General features: G+C 42.4%; 1 protein-coding gene across 1 annotated transcript in view; it reads right to left on the reverse strand.

Moving 5' to 3' along the window:
• CTNND2 (catenin delta 2) overlaps positions 1 to 20625 on the reverse strand; it is a 509931-nt gene that overhangs the window by 405686 nt on the left and 83620 nt on the right. The window contains exon 2 of the mRNA XM_056854116.1: positions 18004 to 18116. Within this exon, the coding sequence (XP_056710094.1) occupies positions 18004 to 18116 (113 nt within the window). The remainder of the gene's footprint in view (positions 1 to 18003; positions 18117 to 20625) is intronic.

The following is a 20625-nucleotide window of genomic DNA, read 5'->3' on the forward strand; positions in this document are numbered from 1 at the left end:
CAGCAACAGCTGCTGAATAACAGCACCATTCATCATGGAGGCCATGGAAGCTTTCCTCAGGTGAAACCTTCAAAGAAGCTATCCTTGGAAAGGATGCTTAATTGATTTTCAAAGTACCAAAGCCTTGGTTGTATGTGCTACTGGACCTGTTTGTTTGACACAACTATTTAATTGCAAGCACCTTCCTCACAGCCCCACCGCTGATATTGAGCGGTTGCCATTGAAATATCAAAACTAACAGGCAACAACCACATCCATCACAACTATAAACCCATGACCTCTCCCCGCTGGCATGGCTCTCACACAGCTCTTAGCACGCCTCTCCTTTCTATGAGAGATATTTATGAGCTTTGTATTGAGAAAAATCCTTTCCTTTTATCCCTTAGAAGCTCCTTAATCAATTGATCTTGAGCAGCATATATATAGTGTTGGAGGGATATAAGGACTGAAACAAATCTTGCCACTGACAATGTAGCCTTGGGGTCCCTATCACTTAGTAAAAAAGGCATTATGTCAGTCACAGAGGCATTGGATTTGTATATTAAAAGGGGGGAAATATAGTGCGATCAAAGTTCCCTGTAAAAGCGGCATTCCAAAAGGGCATGGGCTCATGAGTCAATAGAGCCAGAAGAGCAAGGGCAGATCTTGTCTGAGTATGGGATATTCAGAATTCTGCCCTGCATTATCATAGAAGGGTTAGCATTCAATCTAGCCAAGCAAAAAGCTCTACAGAGACGAGGCGTTGTCAGATAATATGTATAGGCAGGCAGACCACGCGGAGGGGGTATTCCGAAGAACTGGGATGAACAGACGCGACGAGCACGAAAAGTAGTGCTGTTATAATCGAGCTCTTTAATGCGCTTTTTAATTTTGGTAAAAGCTTCAGTTTTCCCAAGATCTAATAACATATCCTGCGAGAAGCCCAACAACGACAGTTTCTCATCTAAGATTTTTTTGCCATGAGGATTTAAAAGGGATTGAGAAAAATAGAATATAGCGGGGTCATTACTCTCTGAGGGGTGGGAAGGCTCAACCTCCCCCTCAGTGGTGTTCTTAATTGTCACTCGGTTGTTTTATCCTACAGAAGGTTAATGGAAGCCATTCATTTTCATGGGAGGAAGTGCACACAACCAATCATGCTAGTCTAATAATGATCGAGAGCACTGCTAACCTTACAGAGTTCCACAGGGCCTGCAAAACAGAACTTTTCCACCAGGCTTATGGTTGAGGCCAGCTACAGTTAATGCCTGAGTGGTAGTCCATCTGATTGACAGGCTCTGCATCCTGTTCGAACTGCCTGCAGGCCTTGCTATGGCCTTGGTTACAATTAAACGTGCCACTTAGATTAGATTGTGATTTTATGATTCGTTAGGGCTGTTTTAACTCTCTGTTTTTATCATGATGTTATATGATGTTTTATTGTGTAACTAATGATATGTGAGCTGCCCTGAGCCCAGCTTTTGCTGGGGAGGGCAGGCTATAAGAATGATAAAGAAATAAATAACCCCTCTATGCTCCCATTTTCTAGCAGGACACAGAATGTGATGCTAGACTTGCAAGAAGCACAGCTTCAGAAGGAACGCCTGCCTGATTTTTGTGAAGTTTAGGAGACCACACTGGGGGCTCCGAATGTTATGCTTCAAAGACCTGGTGGCAGAAGAAATGAGAAAGCGAGAGAAGCTGTCTGAAGTCAGGATCATCCTTAGACAATGAGGGCACGTGTGGAATTTCCTTTTCACTCACCTTAACTTTTAAAAATTGAGAGGGGGCAGCTCTTTCAAGACATGAAGCCTGAAGAGGAGCCTGAAGAGGAGAAGACTGAGAGGTGATATGATAACCATCTTCAAGTACTTGAAGGGCTGTCATATAGAGGAGGGTGCCAAGTTGTTTTCTGTTGCCCTAGAAGGTCAGACCAGAACCAATGGGTTGAAATTAAATAAAAAGAGACATTAGGAAGAATTTTCTAACAGTTAGAGCAGTTCCTCAGTGTAACAGGCTTCCTCAGGAGGTGGTAAGCTCTCCTTCCCTGGAGGTTTTTAAGCAGAGGCTTGATGGCCATCTGTCAACAATGCCAATTCTATGACCTTAGGCAGCTCATGAGAGGGAGGGCATCTTGGCCATCTTCTGGGCATGGAGCAGGGGTCACTGGGGGTGTGGGGGGAGTTAGCTGTGAATTTCCTGCATCGTGCAGGGGATTGGGCTAGATGACCCTGGTGGTCCCCTCCAACTCTATGATTCTACAAAAAGCACAACTTAAATTTTTGAAAGCAACCAAAATATCTGAAGAAAGGATAGCAAAGGAATCCATGCTTCTTTGAATGATTTCAATTAAAGAAGAATTGCAACAAGGAAGATCAAAATAACATTAAATACAAGAAATTGGGGAATGGGAGGAAACCACCTGAGACTGTTATCTTCCCTGTTTTATTGCAGGAATCGGTTTCTGGACTCCAGTATGAAGGGACAATTCCGCCCCACTGTAAAGTTCTGGCCCTGACCTGGATAGCCCCAGGTGAGCTTGATTTCATCAGATCTCAGAAGCTAAGCAGCGTGGCTTTGGCTAGTATTTGGATGGGAGACCTTCAAGGAATACTGTTACCCCGTGCTTGCCATCTCCCAGACTGGTTACATGGCAACCCCAGAAGCTACGTGTCCCCACCAACCCAGACGTGCAGCAAGCCCCAAACGCTATGGAAAGGGCTCCCGCACAGTCCCGTGAAACAGGCGTAAAGGAACTACGGGCAGGCAGGCCCCTCTGAGTGAACCAGAGGGAATCCATTTTCCTGTGAACCCGTTTGAGTGTCCAGCAGAAGCCATTTCGCAAGCAACAACCAGACACATAGCCAGCACCCACCCCTCCATCTGCATGATTAATGACCCATCGAAAGACTCCTAGATATCAGCTCCGAAAGATCACTCCTCCGGCATTACGAAAATTCCTCACCCGGATGCAGCTGTTCGCACCTTTGTATCTAGCCCGATAATTCCATCAGCGACTCTCCCGGAATTGCGCAAGTCAATAGGTGCAGGCTAGCCTGTCTCAACTGCCCCCCTGTTCCACCTTAGCAGCCGACCATTAAGGTCTTTTGCCACCTTTGTTCTTTATGGGAACCACGAGGAGGTAATTCCATTATCCCCCGCCCCAGAAGAGTATTACTGGGGTCGATCTCAGCCATAAGCTATCTTCCCTTTCTCCTCTCATACTTGCTGTCACTCTGTTGGAGTGGGTTTTGCGCAGCCCGACCATGCAATCCTCCCATCTCGCTGGCCGAGTCTCGGGAATCCCCTGCCCCCGTCTTTCTCTCCTTTTAGCCGTATGGAACCCCCGGACATCCGCTTCTGGATCAGGTGAAGTATTGCCCCTCTTCAAAGGGAGCCAGCCACATTGGCGAACATCTCTACGGTACTACCTTTATTTCCTAGGTTCTGAATGTGTTATGTATATGTGTTATGTAATTTTGTATGCGTGAGTACATATTATTGAGTAAACCTTTTAAAAGCAAAACCACTGCTTCCGCCTTATCCATTGAAGCACGGAACGGACTCTGGTAGACACAGGTTAGATCCTGCAGTTACTTGCCAGTTATTGATTTGCTAATTCCCCATATAAATATTCATAACTGAGCAATTTGGCTAACAATACCAGGGTCGTGACGCAGAGGCAGGCAATGGCAAACCACCTCTGAATGACTCTTGCCTTGAAAACTCTCTTGGCTGAGAGAGCTCAAAGAGAACTGTGATTAGCCAAAGGTCACCCAGCTGGCTTCATGTGGAGGAGTGGAGAATCAAACCCGGTTCTCCAGATTAGAGTCCGCCGCTCATGTGGAGGAGCAGGGAATCAAACCCAGTTTTCAAGATTAGAGTCCACTACTCATATGGAGGGGCAGGTAATTAAACCCAGTTGTCCAGATCAGAGTCCTCCGCTCTTAACCACTACACCAGGGGTCGGCAAACTCATTAGTCAAAAGGGCCAAATATCAACAGTACAACGATTGAGATTTCTTTTGAGAGCCAAATTTCTTAAACTTAAACTATATAGGTAGATACACTGTTTATTAACTTAATAAACTTTAAGTAAAGTTTTAAGTTTTAATTAAACTATAGGTACACTGAATAAAACTTGATATCATACTTAATAGTGATCTTATTTATTGATAAAAATTAAATTGTAAGTCCCTGCCATTTCCCCCTCCCCGTCCGGAGTCCTCGTCTGGAGGCCTGGTCTACCGCCATAAAAGCCTATTGGTAGACCTGGCCTCCGGCTGAGTCCCATTGGGAGACCAGGTCTACCCATTGGCTTTCTTGGCAGTAGACCTGCCCTCCGGAGGCCCATAGAAGCCAATTGGTAGACCTGGCCTCTGAAGGGGGACTTTTCCCCTCCTCGGAGTCCAGGTCTACTGCCAAGAAAGCCAGTGGGTAGACATGGCCTCCCAATGGGACTCAGCCGGAGGCCAGGTCTACCAAAGGAAGCCCGCCCCGCCCAACAGCTGATAGGCGGGAGGGGCAGGAACCGCCGAGCCACCCGCCCAGCAATCGTGCTGCTAAAGGGGAGGGGAGGCTTTAGCCTCCCAACCATTGAGGACAAGGAAAAGGGGGACCCGGCCATTCTCCACGGTGGGGGGGGTGGAGAGAGACAGCTCGCCCACTCTCTCTCTCTCTCTCAGGCGCGCCTGCTCTACAGCCCGGCTGCTGGTGCGAGTGGGCGCAAGAGCAGGGGCTCCGAACCAAGTTCGGAGAGCCGCACTCAACGGGCCAAAGAGCCGCATGCGGCTCTGGAGCCGCAGTTTTGAGACCCCTGCACTACACCATGTTGGTGTAGGCCCTGGAGCTGTACAGGCAGCCACCAAAAATACCAGGAGAAGTAACAGGTAGCTGAGCATTAGAGCAGTCAGCTGTTCGTACCCTGAGTTGGGGCAAAGTCATATCGAAGGGAAAATTGGGGATGTTTCTAAATTTTCCCAAAATAAGACAAACACCCCCCTAATTGTAAGAAACTTTGTTTGAACCATGTTGCACTGATTTCTCCCCCACCCTCCCTCAGCGCTGATGCTTGATCTCAGAGTGACTTCTTCACACGTTCATTTCTAAGAAGTATTCAAGCCTAAATGTGACAGACACACATTGGCTAACACATGCATCAGAAATAGGGTTTCCAGTCTCCAGGTGATGCCTGGAGATTTCCCACAAATATTCATTCCCTTGGAGAAAATGGCTGCTTTGGAGAGTTGATTCTATGATGTTATACCCCACCATCCCTCAGTCTACAGAAATCAGACAAAACCTGTACTATGTAGCAATGATCCTTTAAGTGGGAGGAAAGGGAGACTCAGACTTCCAGTTTCCTTGCTTCTCCCTGAGATCTGCTGCTTTAGTAGACCGGGGAATTAGCAAAAGCTCTTTTTACAGAACAAGTCAGATAGGGAAGGCTGCTGGGTACTTTAAGCAGGTCACCTTTGCTCAGTCTGGACCTCCAACAATCTGGGCTCTTAAATCCCTCTTAAAGAACTTGACGTGGTAGATTTACAGGGATAGTACCATTTTCTTTTAAGCAGAAAGGGATATTATAATTTTCTTTTCAACAAGCACAAATGTTTAGATTCAAAAACAACAAATGCACAGTCCTTGAATCATTCTTGTTACTTTTCAAAATGATTGATTAAAAATAAGACCCAGCACTTTGGAAATGGTTTTGAAGTTGTCATTTACAGTAGCAGCAATATTTCTGGGTGTTTTAAAATTTTGCTTCTTGTCATCATTGGCCTGAGTTATTCTTTTATGCAATAGCATTGGGCATTCCAGGCAAGTTATTTCTCTACTGTGATCCCACTCATTCTTTTAGAGTTAACTGCTTTCCCATCCCATTATGCATGTATTACCACGTTCCTGTTCACAGACCATTTTCTATACAAAATCATTTGTTGGCAAGGGCCCCTAATTCCTGGGCAATCACTTTATATAACTGCCTCATCCTCCTCATTATTTATCACATTATCCATCTTCATCTGCCACCTTATCTACAATGATTGTTTTTATATCTCACCCCCCCCCCCATCACCATATTTCTGCCTAACCTTCCTTGGCACAACCACAAATTCGAACAAGCTGTAAGTGAAAGTAGAACAGGATGATACATCTCTCAACCTTCACCGGGGGGACATCCTATTAGTAACAACTCAAAGAAGGTGCCACCTTTCATCTGAAATCAGCAAACAGCAGAGCAAGAAGGGTAGATGCTGATGGTGAATGAAACACCTTTCAGAAGAATTACTGTAACACCTTAAATCTGGTGACACTCACAGATCTCCAAACTGCATATTGTTCTTCCATGTAGTGAACCAAATGACAGCCGTGACACTTCAGCTAAAGTTAAGACTGAGAAACCTAGCTCAGCTAGTATGTGGCACAGTAACCAACTAGGCAATCTTTAAACATGTATCACTGCCATAGCCTCATGACAAAACCACACAAACATTGATAGAAGATGTTTTACATTGGTCTAAAAAAGAAAGGGCTTTTGAGTTGTTATTTTTTTCTTTACAAAGGAAGTTAAGTAGAGAAGGATGTTCTCTTTGCCACCCCATACCCTCTCATCTTTCTGAAATGACATGAGCAAATCAGGTCATGGTAATGGGCTTGAAGCCCTGCCCAGGAGAGCCCCGCCTGACTCCCTAGCGGCGGCGGCGGTGGCGGCGGCGGTGGCGGCAGAAGAAGAAGAATTGGTTTTTATATGCTGACTCTCTCTACCACTTAAGGAAGAATCAAATAAGCTTACAATCACCTTACCTTCCCCTCCCCACCACAAACACCCTGTGATGTTGGTGGAGCTGAGAGAGCGTGACTAGCCCAAGGTCACCCAGCTGGCATCATGTGGAGAAGTGGGGAAACAAATCCAGTTCACCAGGGAAGCCAGCGTGGTGTAGTGGTTAAGAGCAATGGTTTGGAGCGGTGGACTCTGATCTGGAGAACCAGGTTTGATTCCCCACTCCTCCACATGAGTGGCAGAGGCTAATCTGGTGAACTGGATTTGAATCTCTCACTCTGTCTACTTTAGATGGTCAGAAACATTCAAGCTTAAATGTGCTTTTTATATAAATTAAATTTTAATTCAAGTGAAGTGTTTAAAAAGCCTTGTCGAAGGCTTTCACGGTCAGAGTTCATTGGTTCTTGTAGGTTATCCGGGCTGTGTAACCGTGGTCTTGGTATTTTCTTTCCTGACGTTTCGCCCGCAGCTGTGGCAGGCATCTTCAGAGGAGTAACACTGAAGGACAGTGTCTCTCAGTGTCAAGTGTGCAGGAAGAGTAATACTGTATATAGTCAGAAGGGGGTTAGGTTTGAGCTGAGTCATTGTCCTGCAAAGTATTAAAGGTAATGTGCTAATCATTGTCCTGTAAGTATCAAGATCATGTGGTAATGAGGGTCTGGTATGTTAATGTGGAACCATTGTATCCTGAAGTGATCTGTTAACATGTGGAATCCAAGGCTAATCCGCATGGCTATTGTGGACTGTAGTCTTTGTTAGTCTGGAGGTTTTCAGGACAGGAAGCCAAGCCTTATTCATTCTTAAACTTAAAGTTGTGCTGATGTTTATGAATTTCAATGGCTTCTCTGTGCAATCTGACAAAATAGTTGGTAGAATAATCCAGTATTTCAGTGTCTTGGAATAAGACCCTGTGCCCTGTTTGGGTCAGTCCATGTTCAGCCACTGCTGATTTCTCAGGTTGGCCAAGTCTGCAGTATCTTTCATGTTCTTTTATCCTTGTTTGTATGCTGTGTTTTGTGGTCCAGATGTAAACTTGTCCACAACTGCAAGGTATACGATATACTCCTGCAGAGATGAGGGGGTCTCTTTTGTCTTTTGCTGATCGTAGCATCTGTTGTATTTTCTTGGTGGGTTTAAACACTGTTTGTAGGTTATGTTTTTTCAAGTTTCTCCATCCTATCAGTGACTCCTTTAATAAATGGCAAGAATACCTTTCCTATGGGAGACTGTTTTTCCTGAGTTTTCTGATTTTTGCTTTCTGTTAAAGCACAACTTTAACAGAAAAGAAGAGAGTTTAAGAATGAATAAGGCTTGGCTTCCTGTCCTGAAAACCTCCAGACTAACAAAGACTACAGTCCACAATAGCCATGCGGATTAGCCTTGGATTCCCCATGTTAACAGATCACTTCAGGATACAATGGTTCCACATTAACATACCACACCCTCATTAGCACATTATCTTGATACTTACAGGACAATGATTAGCACATTACCTTTGATACTTTTTGCAGGACAATGATTCAGCTCAAACCTTCTGACTATATACAGTATTACTCTTCCTACACACTTGACACTGAGAGACACTGTCCTTCAGTGTTACTCCTCTGAAGATGCCTGCCACAGCTGCAGGCAAAATATCAGGAAAGAAAATAGCATGACCACGGTTACACAGCCCGGATAACCTACAAGAACCAATGTTTAAAAAAGGCTTTGTATGTCTGAACTGAATGCTGTTTTCAAGAGGTGTGTGACTGGAAGGATGCCACCATCTGTTGTTTCAGCTTTTTAGTCTTGTCAAACACTTAGGTGGAGCCACGTTCTTAAGTCCCCTAGAAGCAACCACCCTAAATAACCATTTAAAAAATATTACCCCAAACCATAAAGTAATTATGGTCATTACAACTAAAGCATGTAAAAGAGATGATTTCTGAAATTACATACTTTGCTACTTTGCTCTCATCATAAGCATGTTAAACAAAAACACTAACCTTTGCTTGATAAAACAGAAAGCATTTAAAATAAACGTACTGACATCTGTTTTCTTCTGAAACATGGTCAATGATCCACCCCTCAGTATAAATTAACTCCTTCAAAACAACTTGCTTGGATTTAGCCAGCACACACAAGAGTTTCCTCTGTATTCCTAACATACATCAATTTTAACAATCAAGGCTTTAAGATTCAAGTACAGAAGGGACCATAATTACACCAATAAAGTGTGTACCTGACATAGTAATTATTAACCCTTTACAGGTTTACAGCCTATCTGGATCTTTCAGAAAATATTGCAGAAGCATTGCAGAAAAACGTTCCATCACTACACACACACACACACACACACACACACACACACACACACACACACACTTTTTATATTCTGGGCATCATTTCTAGGGATTCTAACATTAAGAGTTGAAACATCTGTGTTTACTCCATTAGAAAAGCATAAATTGCTTTTCATGGATTCAAACCGGCACCGTTCTTAGTGTGTGACACTTGAGGATAAGTCATTACTGAAGAAGTTAAAAAGAGATTTTAAATGATGATGGATAATGTGGCAATTCCTTTAATGTGCCCATTGACTTCCCTTTTGCTCTACTTGAATTATGAATTTGAGTCTCCTGCCACGCCATCCATTTCAAAACTCCTTGCTCTGATCCAATGCTGAAAATCAGGCCATGAGACTATTGTCTACCTACGAAGCTGCCTTATATTATCTGTCCATTGGCCTGCCTTTGGCCCCAGGCACTCATTCCAATAAGACAGGAGACAACCACATTGGGTTTAACAAATTTATTTAATTAATTAAACTGATTTGCATCATATTTAAATAGTCTGACATATTTAAATGGGCAGGCTGTGCTACGGAGTCCGTCCATGGCTGCCTTTCTGGCAGAGCCTCCCTGACTCCAAACACAGCCAGCATCCTCTGCCATCCTTGTTTATCATTGCCTGCCCACAATGTGCCGAGATGTGTCCAACCCCAGACCCTCACCTGATATGTCGCACAGCCACTACCAGGGTTGGAAAAGATGTTGCCCATCACAAAGGGCCACTTTTTCCCAGCCGCACAGCCAGTGATGTGCTGTTCCAGACACTCCCGCCACCACTTCGGATGACTCAGGGTGCTTACCGATCATCCCTACCTATCATGATCAGCCCTCTCGATCACTGACACACAAGGGGGTTTGCCTAGTTTAGCCACCCTTGCCCCACTGGTTGACTAAAAAGTCTTGTAGTCCCTGACACAAATCAGCTAAACAGGCATCACATCCCTCAGGAGAGAGAGGCACACTCTCGACCCTATACAGGTGGGGCAAATTGTGATTGGTAACACATACCTCTCCTCTATCCAACTACTATTCAAATGCTTAATTCATTTTGGCCCAGCCCACTATAGGCATGCCAATTTATGGGTTGTTTAATAATAATGTAATAATAATAATAAACAGCCCAGGTATGAATCCCCACTCTTCCATGGAACTTGCTGGGTGACCTTGGGCCAGTCACATACTCTCAGCCTCGACCCTGGCAAATATCTGGATGGAATACCAGGGGAGTGATGCGGAGGCAGGCAATGGCAAACCACCCTAAACATCTCTTGCCTTGAAAACCCTACAAGGTTGCCATAAGTCAGCATTAATATGATGATGCATTTCAGTTTCTCAGACAATTAAAATATTGTGCACATTAACAAGAAACCAGTTTTAAGTAACATATCCCGGGACCTTGTACTTCAATGGATTTAGAAGAGTGTAACTTTACTATGGGATTACTATGCCTGTCTCTTACCATAATGGAGTCGTCAGCAACTTTAATCAGTGTTCCTTTTCAAGAAAAATGGTAATTCCTGGGAATATGCCTGTGTGAGCCATTGTATGTAAAGTGGAAGCTCATAGATTCTGGCTTCTAGAGCTTGCTGTTGTCAGCATATCTTAAGGCCCACTTCTAGCATGCTTAACAGTTTCTGCCACATGCATGGCTCAGTATATGGGAGTTTCCTGCCACCAGCTTTTTCCCCCCTTTGGAAGCCTTCTTGTGAGTAGAAAGCTCCATATGCAGGGTGGCTGAATTTTATTCAAAGAATCATAGGATCAGAGGAGCATGCCTATAATCTTAACATGCTGGGGAACACAGGCAGGATGGTGCTGCTGCAGTCGTCTTGTTTGGGGGCTTCCTAGAGGCACCTGGTTGGCCACTGTGTGAACAGACTGCTGGACTTGATGGGCCTTGGTCTGATCCAGCAGGGCTTTTCTTATGTTCTTATGTTCTTCTTCATCTTCTTGCTGGCAGCAACCCGGTTGGGTCAACAGCGGGACTGCTCAGTCATCTGCTGTGCTGCCAAGAGGAGCCCAGCCAAGTGGTCCTCTTGGTCAAGGTACCTGTCGGCTTCTGCCTCCATCGCCACCATTCTTCTCCTCTTGTTGGTGAGAGAGGGAGAGGGGAGAAACTCCATGGAGATCTTTCCTCGCGTTGGGAGGGAGGGATTGGAGTCCCCCTCCTCGTGGCTGTAGGTAGATGCAGAGCAAGCTGCAAGGCTGCCTTCCCCTAGTCAAGGCAGGAGGAAAACTGGAAACAGAGGGTGATTCCGGCCAGGAAACAGGAAGTGGAGTTAGAATCAATTACTTCCTGCCTACCCTAGCACCAGGAAGAGGAATCACCGGTCTGTGTCCAAGGTGCCCTCTCTGACTCAGAGTGAGAACATATTTCCCCACAACAGCTTCTAAGGGAAGCATCTGGAGTATTTTTGTAATTTATATATAAATAAATTTCTGGTTTCAAAGCTTCCAATGAAATTATACACTAAATAAATTATACATGAATTACCAAAAACAGCAGACAAAAATAATAAACAAAAATAAGAAAGTTTAATAATATTTTTCACTTTAAATTGAAAAGCTGAAGCATCAGATCTGTATGATCCATTGAGGCTAAAGTTATACAATTTCCTCCCACCTCAGGAGAGCAACCCCATTAGCCTTATTTAATGTATTTGGAAAAATGATATGCCACTTCTCGCAATTCAAACTCAAGTTGACTTACAATTAAAATAAAACCATTAAAAACCAACCAAGCCATTAAAATAGGACATTAAAAACAAACCGAGATACAAAAAACATGTAATGTGCCCACCACGCAGCCGAAAAGGATATTGATAAAAGAGTCCTCAGGCCACAGAAAAGCTAAAAGATGCATAAAATAGCTTAAAGATAAGTCAAGTCAAACAGTGGGTCCATCTAGCTCAGTACTGCCTGCTCTATCCAGCAGCAGCAGCAGCTCTTTGACACCTCAGGCACCTGCAAGGGTGATTTCCAAGTTGCTTGGCTAATTTGGGGCCAACCCAGATGCGTCATTGGGGGTTCTAGGAAAAGAGTTCCCAATTTTTTTGTTTTTTGTTTTTGGAAATTCATCATAGCATGTGGGGGCTCAATTGTGATCCGGAATACCATGGCATGAAATGGAGAAGGAAATTAAGTCTCCCCCCCCACACACACACACACCATTTCCCCAACTTGAAAAAGCACCAGGAGAACTGTTATGTGCTCCACTGGGGCAAACATGATTGGCACCTTTATAGGGGTATGCATTTGGCTTTGCTGAACTGATTTGGTAGAGGCACCAAATTTGCAGTGTAGCTGTTAGTGATTCTCCTTAGAAGAATCCCTGAGTTTGGTAAAGATTAGGCTGGAGGGGTCCAATTTTATTGGCCCCATTTTTTCTCCATTTGGGGTCCAATTTTATTGGGCCTAATCTTTACCAGCCTAATCTTTACCAAACTTGCGGGTTCTTCTAAGGAGAGTCACCAACAACAACGCTGCAAATTTGGTGCCTCTACCTTTAAAAAAAATATAAGAGCCCCTCCAGAGCCCCCCAAGATTCCTCAGAGGGTATAATGGAGCTGAACACTTTCAGAATTCCTGAAATAAAGCTGGGGGAAAACCCATATCAGTATAAAGATTTGGCTTTTCTTCAGAAATCTTGAAAATTTTTGGGTCATCATCATCGTTCATTTGTTGGCATAAAAACACAATACAGAAGGATACAAAAGGAATGGAAATATAAAAAGGTGCCCTTTATAGAATAGTTAGAAGACAGTTACATTGAATAATATTGTTGATACTGCCATCTAATTAACTGTTTGGCGGGCTTTTAAAACAAACTTTAAAAACGGTGCCACCTTCTCCAATATTTGGGGCAAACGATTGTTTCATAAATAGGAAACGTTAAAAGAATCTGAGACATTCTGTCTATTAACCAACAGGGGGCTTAAAAGTTCATTACGAGATTTTGTATAGAAACTACAATAAAATAAGACATGAGCAACCATTTCAATACAATTGTTGTCACAAGGACAAAGCCTGTCAGGCAGAGGGCTTTTCCAAAATCTGCCCTCGAGTAGCACAGATGGCAAAATATTAAATCTGGCCAGAGAAATGGCTCTATGTTGAGAAGGATCACACAGGTGAGATAAGTATGGAGAGGGCTGGTAAATGTCAAAAGATACTCCTAAATTTGATGGGGAGCATGTTTAGGTCTTGAAGTCCTATGTCTAAGAGTCTGCATTTTATCCTTTGAAAAGCTTCTGCCTCAGTAAGCATAAGCAAAGAGTCAAAGTTAAGGCCAATAGATAAAATTTTGGGTCTAATCTACCCAATTATTTTTAAAATGATTTCTTGGGTGCACACCCCTACACCTGTATCCCTCACGATTGGGGACAAGAAATCAGGAGCATACCCTTTCCCTACTTAAAAGCCACCAAGTGTTTGGGAAAGGAAGTGGTAGTATGGAAGTGAATTCTGCCCAAATATCTTTACAGTTCCTTCATTACTTATCACAGCAGTGTGGATGGAGCCAAGGTGCAATATAGGAACAGACCTTTCTTTGCCACTAACTGACTGACATATTCAGCATATACAAATCTGGTTGATAGATCATAATAACCCTATCGGTCTGCTTGCTGATAACTCACCCTCAAGCTAGGGGTGTTTTTTTTGGGGGGTGGGGGGAGAATTAACCTGCACAGGAATTCCAGGTTCTTAATCAGTGAACACTATTCTTAGAAAAAAATGCCCAGAGCAGGCCCAGCTGTACTCTTTTTAATGTTCTTATTTTAGTTGAAGCTAAATCCTGAGCCCCCTTTTTTAAAAGGACTTTATTTTCCAATGTATAGTCAAGTGAACCCACCTGAAAAACATAAGACTCACAATGACCTCCTTCCTACTGTGACCTGCAATAGCATTTAATTGTTCAAGGCTGCAACCCCACGCACAATTCCCTGGGTATAGGCCCAAAGTAGGGTTGCCAGGTCCCTCTTCGCCTGAGGAGGGTGGGGTTTGGGGAGGGGAGGGACTTCAATGCCATAGAGTCCAATTGCCAAAGCAGCTATTTTCTCCAGGTGAATTGATCTTTATCAGCTGGAGATCAGCTGTAATAGCAGGAGATCTCCAGCTATTACCTGGAGGTTGGCAATCCTAGACCCAAGGGATACAACTGGACTTCCTTTTAAGTACACACACACACACACACACAAGACTGTACTGAGAATGAATTAAAGTACATACCCACATCCTCTCTAATGCACTCAACATTGCTGTAATAACAGCTTTATATATTGCAGTGTCATGAATATTCATGAAAGACTAGTTTTTCATTCCATGCAAATAAAAAGGAAAAGGTAAAAGTAGTTCTCTGTGCAAGCATCGGGTCATTACTGACCCATGGGGTGACATCACATCCCAACGTTTATTCGGCAGACTTTGTTTATGGGGTGGTTAGCCATCATTGACTTCCCCAATCATCCACACTTTACCCCCAGCAAGCTGGATACTCATTTTACCAACTTTGGAAGGATGGAAAGCTGAGTCAACCTTCAGTTGGCTACCTGAAACAGACTTCCATCAGAATTGAACTCAGGTTGTGAGCAGAGCTTTGACTACAGTACTGCAGCTTACCACTCTGCCCCACAGGGCTCTTTCCATGCAAATAGAGTATAAAGAGATGGCAACATTAATTGCTTGAATATCCAGGGTTGGGGATTCATAGAGCCCCAAACGGCAGCTGCTGCAGTCCAAAGGAGAGAGCAAGCACCATGGGAATGGAGGCATTTGAAGGCATACTGAGCTGTGGCTGCAAGGGGAGGTGGTGTCACATCTTGGTCATGCTAAGAGAAGAATCCACCTCTTGTGAGGTGAGACAGGGAGTTTTTGTGAGAGGCTGAAGGCCAGATAGGGCTTGTGGCCTGTGCAAAGAGTGGCATGGTCTTCAGAAGGGCCAGGAAGACTGGCCAAGGGCAGCACTCCACTTCCCACTCACATCAAAAGGGTTGCAAACCTCCAGGTGGTAGCTGGAGACCTCCTGCTATTACAACGGATCTTCAGCTGATAGAGATCAGATCACCTGGAGAAAATGGCTGCTTTGGCAATTGGACTCTATGGCATTGAAGTCCTTCCCCTCCCCAAACCCTGCCCTCCTCAGGCTCCGCCCCAAAATCCTCCCACTGGTGGCAAAGAGGGACATGGCAACCCTACACATCAACCTGAACTACGTCATGGAAGGAGGAGCAGCTTGGTGGTGTAAACCTTGTAAGCAGAGGGCTCATGGTAAACTGACGCAGAACTGGGTGCCATTCTTGGCTTGGAAAGGGTGGGGTCATCAGATTTGGGTACCCCCCCTTCTGACACTGGACAGTTACTTGCATGAAAAGCTGAGATACGCTTATTACAAGTTTTCCTTTTCCACACTGTTATTAAGACTTTTAATAAAACATGTCAAAATGAGAAGATAAGGCCAAACTATGATGGACATTGTATGCTCTTCTCGCAGGTGATTTAAAAAATCTTGCTTTGTTGTTTGACATTGTTTAATGATTTTAAAAAGCATTTGTTACTATTTTACTTCTAAAATCTCGGTGGAGCCAATTACAAATAATGCAAACATTTTTAATGCAATCTTTTGGTACACAGTATTTACATAAACCATATCTCCAAGCTAATCAACATTTATATTCATCAACATCTTAAAATATCAAGGCATATTTTTATTATTACTTTCTTTTTGCAACATAAACAAACCTTGCAGTTATTGTTAAGCACACACAGAAAAATATTGAAGATAAAATTGAATTTATCTAGAGTTTTTGTACAATCTTAGTACATTAAAAGATCAAACCACTTTTTACATGTTTCAGTTCTACTGAGGACAGCGGACCATTTCTGATCCAATTATTTCACATCTTAGGCCTTCTGCATTGCAATTAATTGAATTAACATATAAATGGTCTCTCCTTTTTAAGACAAACATGTTTCTGGGGAAGTACGTTCAATCTCGACACTTTGGACACAGTTAAGGTAGCTGTTGTGAGCAGACAAAGAGCGACGCACTGATATTCTCGTGGGACTGAAGAGTACTCAACAGCTCTATTCCAAATCCATCAGCGGAAGTTTTCACCACCGCTACCCACAAACGCTTCACTCTACAAAAATGCCACCACAAGTGTAAAAAGTCGTCTCAATCAGAATCATACTACCAACTAGGGTTGCCAACCTCCAGTCGGTACTACAAAAGGACAGCACTATGAACGAAACAAGTAATCATACAATAGTGAATATAAAGTTTATATGAATATATTGTGCAATATTGCTATTATTATTTACCAATGAATTTCAATGAATAAATATAAGACTTTTTCTGTTACAAACAGTGCACTTCAGGGCACCAATAAGATATAGGACAACCCTACTACCAACAGTGGTTTGTGTGCTTTTCTAAATCCTATTAATCCTTAATGGTGACAAATGCCACTAACGTAGCATTTTGCCTATATTTTCTCTAAACAATGTGCTAACAGAAAAGGAAGAGCTATATATTAATAAGAAGCACCAAAATGCAGAATCCACATCATAACCTGAAGAGTCTGCCATATCTTTACATATATCAGAGTTTCTTTTCGGTAGCTTTCTAATATGAAAGACTTCGACACTTTACAATTATTTTTTCCCAAAAGAAAGGATTTAAATTGAAATGTTTCTCTCTGTAATTCTCCCCATGCAACTTCTGTGTAATAACATTTTTAATTTGTATTTGTAAATACAAAGACAAAGGCATATTTTTAAAGTTCAGAATGACTTTGGGATTAGGAAAATGTGGCAGTATGAATAGTTCAAAATCAAGAATTTCTAACATGGCAAACAGACAATTTGGTCAGAATTGAATGGTTTGGAAATTAACAACTGTAACATTTCAAGTTAAATAATAAAATTTGCAGTATCTTCAAACAATATTACGATCTTCTTGAATGTTTTTTTCCAGAATTTATACCATTGCTTTTAAAACACTTGACAATTAATATGTTCCTATATGCATGTCCTAGGTTTCTTAGATTCCCAGCACTTTAACACAGTTTAACTTGCATAGTTGATTGGCTTCCAGAATGATGGGCAAGTTAGCTCCACAAAGCACCTGTCTCACAAGCCAATAAATGTGCTGTTTGTCAACTTCTATTTACATGGCATTATTTTGGCACTGAATAAAGGATCACCTGGAGCAGCTGTTCATCCCTTCGTTACCAGAATGCCCTTCTATGGCAAATTCTCTTTACGAGCCAAGTCACCTTCAGCCAACTACCTAAGAAACCACCCTTGATGTAGTATTCTATGCATGCTGTCATTCAGAAATCAAATAGCAGCATTTTGCATATGGAAACACAGTACTTCCTTTTAAAAACCTGTAAGCACAGCAACTAGCATGCACAGATTTCAGAATATTTCCACTAAAACCAACACATTGTAAAGGAAAGAAATTCTCAAATAAAATGATCCAACTAGAATAAAGGCCCAAAGATTACCCAGTAATCTGTTTTTATGTGTTTGTGTGATAATAAATGACCCAAGTAACTACTCCACATTTCCATAGTCCACATAACAGAATTTTTTTCACTCTGCTTTCTTAGCCCAGTTCTTCAGGAAAAAGGAGCCAATGCTAATCAGATTCATAAATCATGCCATTTCATCTCCTCCACAGTTTTCATAGTGCGTATTTTTGCTATCATTTTTTTGCCAACAATTCATTATCAGATAACACATATGAACAGTGTAAGGTTACTTAAAAATAACTTCTTTTCTGTTTGTTAAAAATATCAGACCCTCTCTGGTGATCATAAAAGGAAGATCATCAGAACAATGATGACTATAATGAATGTCAATCAATCACAAAGGCAAAGAAACAAAGCAACTCTCATACGGTACCTAATGCTGTTCATGCTTCCAGTCTCTGATCCAAGTTTACATCTCTCCAGCTGGCTGGCTACAATTTGGCGTTCAGCCTCAAGTTCTCGGGTAAGCCTTTCAAACTGTAACTCCTAAAATACAAAACACAGGCAGTCATGCTCTAGTCTTGGTGACAATGCTGGGTAATATGGCTGAGGGCTGAAAGAGGAGGCAACATAAAACACGCCTACATTTTCCTCAAAGGCAATGAAAGTTCTCTCTCAAGGAATGGCATACATTGGGTCACATGAGGTATGGTCTGCATACATCTGATTGTTCCGTGTTTTTGATGCCATCTTAGATGGAGACAGGGAATGAATTGTTCTGAATAACTTTCTGGTTGTTGATAGAAGGGGATACACACACACACACACACACACACATATGATACACTGGACATATAGAACATCTTGATATTCTTCAAGTTAAATTCTTCAGAAACTTACTGGGTATTCCGCAATGTATCTCCTCCTCCCCTCTATGGTTAGAACTGGGGCTCCCAAACCTATCATCTATTATATATAGGGTTGCCAGGTGGGTGGTATTGGCGGGCAAAATTTTGGGGTTTGAGTGGGCACACGTGGCTGCTTCAGCCCCCCCTGCTAAAACTGTCACAGTCCTGAACCTAAGGATAATATAGAAGCTTATGGGAACACATGGAGCAGAAGAGTTTGTAGAATTTTCCTATTTAAAGTTCATAGTACAGCCATTTAGAAGCTTGTCTTTCATTTAAAAGTGGACAAGCCTAAACATTCTCTTGCCAAGGACTTGTGTGCCAGAATTATTACTGCACTCTCATTTATCTTTGTCTTTGAATGACTACACTTTCAGGAATATATTTTCCTTTGGCCTTTCTCTTTGTACTCTGGGGATTTTTTTATCTGGCAGCATTTTGACCCGGTGGTATTTTTGCTGTTACCTAATGTTATATTGGGTTTTAAAGGTTTTAACATGAAAAAATGGTATTAGAAAGTTGAAAATAGATTCATTTTTATCGTGTTCTTTAGGAGATGAGAATGCTGGTAAAATCAACCATTATAGAAACATAACAAAGACACAAACTGTTTAGTATATATGGTCATGATCAGCAGGTGACCTACTGGAAAAAGGAACTCCTTATATGGTAACGTCCAGAAAAACTGCTGCCACAGGGAACATACAGCCGTTGTGCACAAACTCAGAGTATATCTCTCAAGATCAGATAAGATAAAGCCATAAAATTAAATCCTGCCAAGGGCAGAGAGATCTTGAAATGATATAAAAGAGGGGGCACAACAGTAGTAGAGTTAGAGTTCCTAACAGGCCTACATGGATCTCTCCATCCCTTGTGTGGGATGTAAGCTCTCAGACTTTGATCCTTGCATGGATTGAGGCTCTTAGAGTTTTCCAGTCCTCATGGACTGGAGGAGCTTAGATCTTTCCAAGTCTTTCCGTAGACATGGAGGTTCTAAGAGCTTCCTAGCTCACTTCTTATAGATCTCTCCATCCCTTGTATGGAGACACTGAAATCTCCTTAAACCTAGTAAGGATTAAGGAGTTTTCACTAAGATCTATCTAGCCCTTACATGGACACTTCAGTCCTTATAGACATGGAAGTTCTTAGACTTCCTTTAGACTAAGGTCTCACACAGAACTCTTTAATCTTTGCATGGATTAAAAGGTTCATGGAGCTTTCTAGTTCTTGCCTGAACTAGGGGTTCACACACAGATCTCTCTGATCTTTGCATAGATCAGAGGCCTCTCAAAAAAATGGTGGAACTCATAGACTCAGTCCTCGCATGGGCTGAGAGTATTCTCTATAGGCTCATGAATTCAATCCTAACATGCACTCAGAGATTTCTCTAGCCATTTCATATACTAGAGATTCTCAGAGACTCCAACAACAAATGGAGAGTCTTAAAGGTCTACCCATCCTAAGCATAGACTGGGGACTTTTAGATCTCTCTAGTCCTGATAGACTGGGGAGGTTCACAGATGATATGATTGGGTAAAGTGTGCCTACTTATTCTTATAATAGTCTAGATATTTTGAATTAAGATGCTTTTAACTAAATCAGATCTTATTCATTGAATGAACCATTTTTATAAGATTTCTGTAACTGTTATATTTTCTGAATGAAATATTATTACTGAGTTAAGATTTGGAACTCATATAGAGGTATAGAGATTGTTTAAGATTGCTTGCATACATGAACATGTTTAAGACTCATAATGTCTAAACTTTGTAACATTTTAAAGACTTTGTAACCATCTACATGCATACATATTAAGACTGTACATACATATATATATTCTACATATTTTTGAAGCAATTCAATAAAAAGCTTACTTTGGTAAGAAAGCAGTTGAGTCCTGTTTATTAGGTGTCTAACTGAATAAGATAACATACTTCTTCTCAGGAAGGGGTCGATTCTAAGAGCATAGGCACTGAAACGCACTGACCCGCTTCAAACCCTCCCGCCGATCGGGAGGGGGTACCTGGCAACCCTAATTATATATCAATCCGTCATTAACAGTGCATTTGTGAGCTTTGGTGGCGAAAGTGCTTAAGAGGCCCATGGGGCCTTGCAAAAGCCCTCTTGGGGGGGGCTTGGCTCTATGG

This window comes from Euleptes europaea, chromosome 8 (genome assembly GCF_029931775.1).
Source record: "Euleptes europaea isolate rEulEur1 chromosome 8, rEulEur1.hap1, whole genome shotgun sequence".
NCBI classification, from domain to species: domain Eukaryota; kingdom Metazoa; phylum Chordata; class Lepidosauria; order Squamata; family Sphaerodactylidae; genus Euleptes; species Euleptes europaea.